Source organism: Dipodomys spectabilis, unplaced genomic scaffold (genome assembly GCF_019054845.1).
Source record: "Dipodomys spectabilis isolate Male_0828 unplaced genomic scaffold, ASM1905484v1 ptg000001l, whole genome shotgun sequence".
Lineage (NCBI taxonomy): Eukaryota > Metazoa > Chordata > Mammalia > Rodentia > Heteromyidae > Dipodomys > Dipodomys spectabilis.
Genome location: NW_024870678.1, coordinates 26,646,269 through 26,655,981, shown reverse-complemented (window position 1 = coordinate 26,655,981; position 9,713 = coordinate 26,646,269). Strand labels below are relative to the sequence as shown.

Here is a 9,713-nt window from a genome sequence, read left to right as displayed (position 1 = left end):
TCTTCATAAACACACAAACTTCTGGTCTGGGGCTCCTCCCGCCAGGAGGGCGAGGAAGCCTGTGATTCAGGCGCTTGCAGTGTGTGTGAGAGTGAGAGAAAGCCCATTCAGATCCTCTCCCGTGGTACCCAATGCCTCAGGAACTGCGGAAAGAGTGCAGAGCTGCGGGACCAGCCCACCCCCACCCCCCTACTCCCCAGGACATCAGGAGCTGCGGGCTGGACAGCGCCTGGGGTGAGCCTGCCCCCCCAGGCAGGGGTGGGGACCGTGGGGACTGTGGGTGGCCGGCATTTCTAAAGGGAGGAGGGCTCACCTTTGTTCAGCGCTCTGGCTGGCAGACCCAGCGGAAGATGTGAGTGATCTGCTTTCTGGATAAAGAAACTCCGAGGAGGAGGCGGGGCGAGGCGATGCCTGCGGGGTGAAACACCCGCCCAGGCGGTGAGGCTTTGTCACCAGCGCCAGTCCTCAGTAAACTTGCGTGAGCGCCACGCACCTCCACCGGACACAAGTGGTGCACATTGCGCGTTCTCACCACTGGCGCGCATGAAAACTCCGGCGGACTCTCTCCCACGCGAGACCATGCCTCCCAGGTCTCCTGCCAACCTTTCTGTGACCCCAGGAGCCAATGCCAGCGAGTTAGTCCCCCAGGGGTGGGAAAGGGATGTCCCGCCGGGCTCGGATGGGGCCACAGCGGAGCTGGTGGTCCGCTGCGTGATCCCCTCCGTCTACCTGGTTATCGTCACCGTGGGCTTGCTGGGCAACGTGGTGCTCATGAAGATCTTCATCACCAACAGCGCGATGAGGAGCGTCCCCAACATCTTCATCTCCAACCTGGCCGCCGGAGACCTGCTGCTGCTGCTCACCTGCGTTCCGGTGGATGCCTCCCGCTACTTCTTTGACGAATGGGTGTTTGGCAAGGTGGGCTGCAAACTTATTCCGGCCATCCAGCTCACCTCCGTGGGGGTTTCGGTGTTCACCCTCACCGCCCTCAGTGCCGACAGGTAAGAGGACCACGGATCACAGGGGATGGGCCTGAACCAGGGGGTGATGGAGACCCAGAGCTTGTGACCAGAAGGCCCCAGGAAAGGGGAGGGTGTTGGAAAATGCTGGGATGGGGAAGGGAGGAGAGAGGGAGTGTGTGGTGTGTACCTGGGAAGTAAGTGGAGTTAAAGGCAATTGGGCAGCAGGCTTGGATAAATAAAATGTTCCCTGTAAAATGGGGTTACAGTTGCATTCACTTTAAAGATGAAAACTTCCTGGTCTTTCCCTTCCCATAGAGGCTTTGGAAGTCTTCAATCTGTGCCATAGGAAGGCTGCAGAATAAACATACAGAAGTACAACTATGTAGTGGGATCTTATAGTGTGTGTCTAGGACTTTAGAAATGTGTTCTACTTATTCCCTAGGATGATACTCTGGTGGGTAAAAGTGTCTGCCTTAATATTAGGAAAATATTAAAATGATAAAATATGAGATTTTTTCTCAGTATGCCTAAATTACACATATTAAGTGATTTCTATTGATTGGTGTGAAAACAACTAAAGAATTGTTTTTCAGACAGCTGACTTTCACCTTCTACCTGTTTATTTTCTAAAGTTTAGTGGAGTTATTTTTTAGCATGTGAAATAACGGTGCACGAAAGGCCTCTGATAGCAAGTATGCTTTGCACCTATTCTGTCAGTCAACAGCCCATCATCATAACTGCCAGATCAGTTCGTTCAACCTTGTCATTTTTCCAAGTGTGGACATTGAAGGTCAATGAATATAAGTCCTCCTGGAAGAACTGAGGGGGGGCGGAATCTAGGGTCCCTGACTCTGGGACTCCCACCTCTATTCTAGGCTGTCAGTCATTCATGTTAGCAGGAGATATATCTGGGGAGGGGAGGGGGCAAAGTGCATAATTAGGCATTATTACATGAAGCCCAGGTCTTGTTCCCCTGGGAATGTGAATGAGTTAAGCTATTCAGATCAACAATTCAACTTGAAAATTGAAGGTGGTGTTCAGATCATGCTGTTGTTTAATATGCATATTAAATTTTAAACAAAAAATGAGTCTGGATCTAAAATTTTGGCATTTTCAATAAGACCCCTATGTTAATGTTGCATCAAAGAATTAATATTTGCTGAAGGAAAGGGAGTACAAGTTGGAGAAATGAGTAGTTATATTTTGTAAATTTGCAAAGCATTCCCTGTAGTTTAAGTAATGTGCTCTCTGAAAATATGTGTCTAGAAAATTGGCTAACTTTTGTGTAATTCATATAATTCTTATTTGTATGTCACCACTTCTATTCTATTATTTTTACTGAATAGTCAAGCTTAAATATGTCTTTTGAGCTTAGCTGTTCCTCTTTATGGGACAAATTTTAATAAGAAAATTTAAAAACTAATGATTGGAACTACACTTAATGGTTAGCTAGCACAATAGTTGAAATTACCATCATTAGAATTTCATTTTTTAAAACATGACATTAGTAGCAAGAGCCAGGCTTTAATTTATTTCCTGTGATTTTTATTTTTATTCTATTATCATGGAGATACACAGGTAAATTTTCTCTGTCCAAAGTCAGAAAAGGGCCGATCTTCTTATACTTAGTGATTATTTTTTTACCTCACATACACATCATGTCCTTGGTGAATATAGCATGGAAATATAATGATAAAGAAAACCTAGAACTCAAGTGACTTTTGGTTCTCTCCAATTTATCCCAATCAAAACAGCTGAAAAGTAGAGACCCAACAATCCAAACCAGAGGAAATCAAGGGCAGGAAACCTTAAAGTAGAAAAAATAGATAAGCTGTACTTACCCAAAATGCAGGGCAGTGACTAATTTTTCTGAGAACTTTTTAGTTGTCAAATAAAATTGAAATTTTACCTTCTAGAATAACTGATCAGCTGTTAATCATAATATAATCCCAGTAATAGGATGAATTGCAATTTCTACTCTTAATCAAACACTGCTGTATTTGATGCCAACAAATTATGTATTTTTTACTCATCGATCTCAAGCTCTTCTAGTTTTTTTCCTCATGACTGCTATAGAGTTCTCGCAATATTTTTTCATCTTATCATAGTTTAGATATGACTTCATGTGTTTTGAAGATTATTCATTTGTCTTTGTCTGGAAACTGTGAGATGCACTATAAAGAAGAAGAAAATGCACCAGACTGGAGTTTATAGTCTTAAGCCTACATTTGTATATCCAAATGTTTTGCCAGGAGAAAGATGATAAGCAAGCACAAAACACATGCTCTCAATGCACAGAATTCATTTGCAACATTCTTAACATGCCATGACATAGTGTAATGGCAGGCATTGGATTTTTCAAATGCTGAACTTCCAGTGGATGGCAGGCATCCTCACACAGCTGCAGTGTGCACCCATACTATTGGACACTTTCAGGAAGCCTGTTAACAAAGGTGCCCACTGCAGCACTCATTCGCTGCTCTTGAAAAATCATTATTAAACCTGGCTTATATTCAGAGTCATCCGCAAACATGGAAATCATGCTCTTATTCTAGAGACTGCATCATTAACTCTCAGAGTGAATCAACTCACACTCTTCATCTTTTTTTTAAAAAAAGTTTATTTGTTGTGGTGATTCTGAAGATTGACACATGTTAAGCATCACTAGACTCTGACTGCATTTCTCACCTTCATACTCATCTCCAGCCAATTATCTAACAAGTCCTCCTCCATTCTACCACAATTGGTCATGACAAATAATCTCCTTGTTAGTCAGGTCAAGTTTACTTTATTAGTCTTACAATCATTTATTGAGAACCTGAGATAGACTGGACATGGTGCTGTACACTAGAAATGTGAGCATGACCTCTCTTCCTATTCTCATATATTTTATTCTTGGACTCTTTTGCTGCCTATTAGCTGCATAAAAATTTGAGCAGAAAAATTATAGATACCTAAAAATATGTGTGGAAAGGTTGCAGCTTTTGAGATGATAACTTTGTAAGAAGTAAAAAATTATTGAATTTTCTCTTTAGCTTTGTGAGATGATTAAGTTTAATGACCTCTTCAATTTATACTGATACAGATACAAGTGAAATTCTATATAAGAATGAAGAAATTTATTTATTTAGGTACTGAATTAGGCAACCACTCTACCACTTGAACCATGACACCAGCCCTTTTTGCTTTTTTGCCCAGGTTGTCTTATACTATGGTTCTCTTATTTATGCTTCTGGCAAAGCTGAGATGACAAACATATACCAGAGTACCCAACTGTATATTCTTGAGATTGAATCTTGCTTTCTTTTTCCTTTGGCTAACCTGGAACCATGATTCTCCCTATCTAAGCCTCTTAAATTGCTACGATTTTAGGCAGGAGGCATCTGGCTAATTAATATAGTGATACTTACACACGAATCTTGATTTTCCTTTTGTATTTGTGTTTTGGTCAATAATTCTCTAGTATTCAGTTTTCATTTAGGACTATCTTTCTGAGACTCTGCAATCAAATGTGTAACCTTACAAACACTTATTATACTACAGTGTTCAAGGAAAGAGTTTGCATACTGAGAGACATTTCCTCCATCTATTACCCAATGTGTAAAGAAAGCACAATAATGCATGCCCATTTCAGTATGTCCTCTCTCTTCTTGCTTGCTTTGCTAATAAGCAGGAAGAGGGACTGAAGGAAGAGAGAATGAGAAAACATCCAACGCAGGTCTACCACACAGGATACAGCAGCCCAGGATAGAGAAGGCACTTCCACAAAGTGAGGTACCTCTCTTTACAAGCAAACGCCCAAAAGTGTGTTGTCTTCCTAGGTACAGAGCTATTGTGAACCCCATGGATATGCAGACATCAGGGGCGGTGCTGTGGACCTGTCTGAAGGCTGGTGGCATCTGGGCGATCTCTGTGTTGCTGGCAGTGCCGGAAGCTGTGTTTTCTGAACTGGCACGTATAGGTAGCTTGGACAACGGCAGCTTCGTGGCGTGTATACCCTACCCTCAGACGGATGAACTGCATCCAAAGATCCATTCAGTGCTCATCTTTTTGGTTTATTTCCTAATACCACTGGCTATTATTAGCATTTATTATTATCATATTGCAAAGACTTTAATTAAAAGCGCACATAATCTTCCTGGGGAGTACAATGAACATACCAAAAAGCAGGTAAGCTTGGTAAGTGCATGTGTGTGTGTGATCTGGGAGCAGGTGCTGGACAGAGACAGGGACTGCTATGTTGTGTTCTATTGCTCATGTTCACCATGACAGAAATGATGAGGAGAGCCATGGGCCGAGCATGCACTAGAAGGGCTGGTGATTTAGCTTGTGGTCTTGTCAAAGCACTACAACATTCTCCTTGGATTCAGTTTATCCAATATCTATGCCCAAGATAGGGCCTGAATTTCCACCCTTAGAAGCTAAGTTCTCCCAGAAAGCTTTTCTTTGCATGCCAGTGCTTATTGCTATGATCAACATTACAACAAGAAATTTTTACACATTGGGCTAAAATTTATTTAATTATCATTGATTCTAACCTACTAAGGATCATTGCTACTTGACTACTACTAGTAGTAGTTTACTTCACAGACTACTAAGGATGACAGAATATGGAAGAAAATTAGGAAAGATGGTTCTGGGAATGCAACTTGGGTTAGAAACGAGGATGGAAGGCTGTCAGAATAGCAGAGAAACAGGAAGAGATGAGCACAATCTGAAAGCAGAGCTTCTATAAATATTTGCTATCAAAGCAAAATGTCTAGGTTATTGGCTCATTGGACTTTTTATTTTAGTTATTGCCAGTTCTTTCATTCAGAGCTCTGTAATCCAATTTGTCTATCAGTTTGGATATTTGACTTGTGGCTTTTGTTTTTTGAAGCTGAGTTCCTGGACCTCACACAACACAACACACACACACACACACACACACACACACACACACACACACACACACTCACATGCTCATGTGTATCCTCCATTTTTGTTTATAATGGCTTGGATTCTGCCTTGTCTTTGCGGATTTTTTTTTCTTCACTCAAATCTCCAGGTAAATATTGTTTTACAGTTTTCATCCCTGAACTCCACCTGTTAGGGAGGTCACTGCCAAGTGATCTGCTTTTCATATCCAACTTTGTTAAAATTGTTGGTTTTATTTTTTTATGCCATTGGGGCACATCTACCACCTACCAACACATTGTGCCATTGTGCCCCCTCGTTGTCAGGTCTATTCCAATTCTCAAACTTTCCAGTCTCCTCTACAATATTCTAGTTGATAACCAACAGTTCTACTTAAGAATATATCATAATGAGTGTTGTCAGTACATTTCATTTTCTTTTCTTTTTTTTTTTTTTTGGGTCTGGTCGTGGGGCCTGAACTCTGGGCCTGGGCACTGTCCCTCAGCTCTTCAGCTCAAGGCTAGCACTCTACCACTTGAACCACAGCGCCACTTGCGGCTTTTTTCTTTTTGCTTATGTGGTGCTGAAGAATCGAACCCAGGGCCTCATGCATGCAAGGCAAGCGCTCTACCACTGAGCCACCTTCCCAGCCCCAGTACATTTCATTTTCACATTCACGCTGCCTTTTTTACATATTTAAGCAAATTGGACAAGTATGAGCCATATCTTCAACCAAAGATGTTAGATAATCATTCTCTGATTTTTAAAAAAATATTAATGCTTGCTGGAGGTGGGGATCAGTAGTAGAACACCTGCCTATCAATCCTGAGGCCTTGAATTTAAAACTCAGTATGGCCAAAAGTCACAAAACAAAACAAAACAAAAACCAAACAAAATAAAATAGAAAAAAAATGAATGCTTGATACTTGAATTTTGTCTGTTGATTGCATTTCTGAAAATTTAGTTTTGTTTGTTCTATAAGTATCAGTGTTTGAATTCAAGGCCGTAGGCTTACTTGGCTTTCTTGCCTGTGGCCTATGTTGTTCCACTTGACATACCCTTCCAGTCTGGCATTTTACTAGTTAATTAGAGTGGGACCTTACAAACTCTTCTGTCTGACAGGGATGGAACCACCATTCTCAGATCTCAGCTTCCTCAGTTGTTAGAATTACAGGTGTGAACCACTGACACCTGGCTGGAGATCTTCAGTGTATAAATGTAAAAATGAAAATATGTAGTCTAAGGTAGTCATACTTACAAGGTTCCTAGATGCTGACTTATGCAAGTTAGGTATTTGTATGTCAAGTTCTTTATGTATATGAGTATATCATAAGTACCCACTCATTAAAAACACTGAGTACTGTGTCAATAGATCAATTTTTCCTACTCAAAACATCCTGATATTGAAAAAAAAGTAAGTGTTTCATTCAGTGTATTTAGAACACACCAAAATGATATGTATCATTTCTGAACATGAGACTTAAAAATAACTTAAAAATAATTTTGAGATTGCAGTTTTAACATAAAGACTTAGCCATTTAGTAATACTATACCACCTAGTTTTGTGTAAGCTGTCAAATATATTTGATCTGCTTGATCAAATTGTTAAAATGATCACTTCATTGAAGAAAATAAACAATTATGTATTTTAGATGTATTGTAACGCTCTGACAAGCCTTTCCCCTTTTGTACCCTGATTACTTTTTGGATGTAGCTGAGTCCCCTTTTATTTTAACCAATGAGTCTATTTCTTTCTGTTCACAGATGGAAACACGGAAACGCTTGGCCAAAATTGTCCTAGTCTTTGTGGGCTGCTTTGTCTTCTGTTGGTTTCCAAATCATATCCTCTACATGTACCGGTCTTTCAATTACAAGGAGATCGATCCATCTTTAGGTCATATGATTGTCACCTTAGTCGCACGGGTTCTGAGTTTTAGCAATTCTTGTGTCAATCCATTTGCTCTGTATTTACTCAGTGAAAGCTTCAGGAAGCATTTCAACAGTCAGCTCTGTTGTGGGAAGAAGTCTTATGGAGAGAGATCAGCCAGCTACCTTCTCAGTTCTTCAGCAGTGCATATGACATCTCTGAAAAGCAATGCTAAGAACACAATGACCAATTCTGTTTTACTAAATGGGCAAAGCTTGAAACAGGAAATAGCTCTGTGATTGGAGCCATTCAACTCACCACTTGAAAAAGACTTCCTAACTTTTCTATCACTGTTGAACCAAACAGAACTAAATACTGTATCCATCTTTACTGTTGCCTAACTGATCAGATGATTTCACAATTGACTCAGAAAAAGCAACAAACATTTTTCTATACAAATAGGTATATCCATACAAATCTCATTTTGAAAATGACTGAAAAAGCAATGTAATATGTGTCTAAGTCAGCATTGCTTTAATAATTCAGATTTTTAAAAGCCAACTCAAGTATATTTACTTTAAATTTGTTTTTCCTTGAAGCCAAAATAAATTCCTATATTGACTCCATAATTCAACAAAGGGCAACATTCTAAGTTCTATTGTTTGGAAATTCTATTCTAAACTCTATTCTTTTGAAATTCTATTGTATTTGAAATACAGATCATATCTTCATGATGAGTGACTTTTATTTATAACTAGCATAATTATATGTATTTCTGGATAGTTATAGTAGTTATGAATAATGTATACACATATGTATATGTGTTCATTTGAAGAAAAAGGAGGAAAACTTAAAAGGCAGAGCTTAATTATGGGTCAATAGTACTGCAGTTATTTTGGTGACTAATAAGTTCTACAAATAGTTCATGTCTGTAACTTCTAGGTATGTGAGTAAAACACATGTTGACATTTGTGTTATGAATTGTAAATATGTATATATGAATGTAATTTATATTAGAATATAAAACACTTAGCATGGATTTCAAATTGCAAAACTAGCACTCTAGTGTTTGCATGAACATCTTTGTATACGTTTCCAACTCCTTGACAATTGGGGTGCTTTTGTAGAGATGTCATAAGATTTGTATAATTCTGATGAGTTCTCAACCTCTTTTGCAATAGGCAGTTGACAAGTGTGTAGGATCTCACTTAGGTAATTTTTCTCTGCATGTTGTCATAGTTTTCTCTGAATAAATGTCATGCTTTTTCATCTTGAGTAAATACTAAAAGCTACATCCCCCTTCTTAAGCATGTTTGAATACATCTAACTGCTGAGACATGAAACCAACCCAGATGCCCATCAGTAGATGAATGGATCAAGAAAATGTGATACACATACACACACACACACACACACACACACACACACACACACACACACACACACAATGGAATTCTATGCCTCCATCAGAAAGAATGACATCGCCTTATTTGTTAGGAGATGGAAAGACTTGGAAAAAATTATACTAAGTAAAGTAAGCCAGGCCCAAAGATACATAGGTCCCGTGGTTTCCCTTATTTGCAATAACTAGTACATGAGTAGGACAAGTAGAAAAGGTCAAAAGCTATGTACATATGACCAGATAAGATGATGTTAAAGAAAATGAACCCCAACATAGGGACACAAGTGGGTTTTTCTTTCTTGCTATTGTTTTTAACATATTTATAATGTACCATGTGATTTTTTTTTTTTTGTTTCTTTCTTTGTTCCTCCCCCATGGTATAATCCCTGTTTTCACTGTATTTGACGTTGGTGCCCTGCATCTTGTATATAGACTTCTCTAATTCGGGGAGGGGAAGGGAAAAAACAAAATGCTTAAATAGGGATACAGGTTGACCCATTGTTACAATGAGATGTACAAGACACTATGTTGAAAACGAAGTATGCAACTTTGGCTGGGGTTGAGGGTGCGGCAGTGGTGGTTGTGG

The 9,713-nt window shown here is 39.6% G+C and overlaps 1 protein-coding gene across 1 annotated transcript; it reads left to right on the top strand.

Moving 5' to 3' along the window:
- The first annotated feature begins 579 nt into the window (after positions 1–579).
- Positions 580–8,024, top strand: Nmbr (neuromedin B receptor). Its single transcript, XM_042673304.1, has 3 exons — positions 580–1,001; positions 4,784–5,132; positions 7,623–8,024. The coding sequence occupies exons 1-3, from the start codon at positions 580–582 to the stop codon at positions 8,022–8,024; spliced, it is 1,173 nt and encodes a 390-aa protein (XP_042529238.1).
- The last annotated feature ends 1,689 nt before the right edge of the window (positions 8,025–9,713 follow it).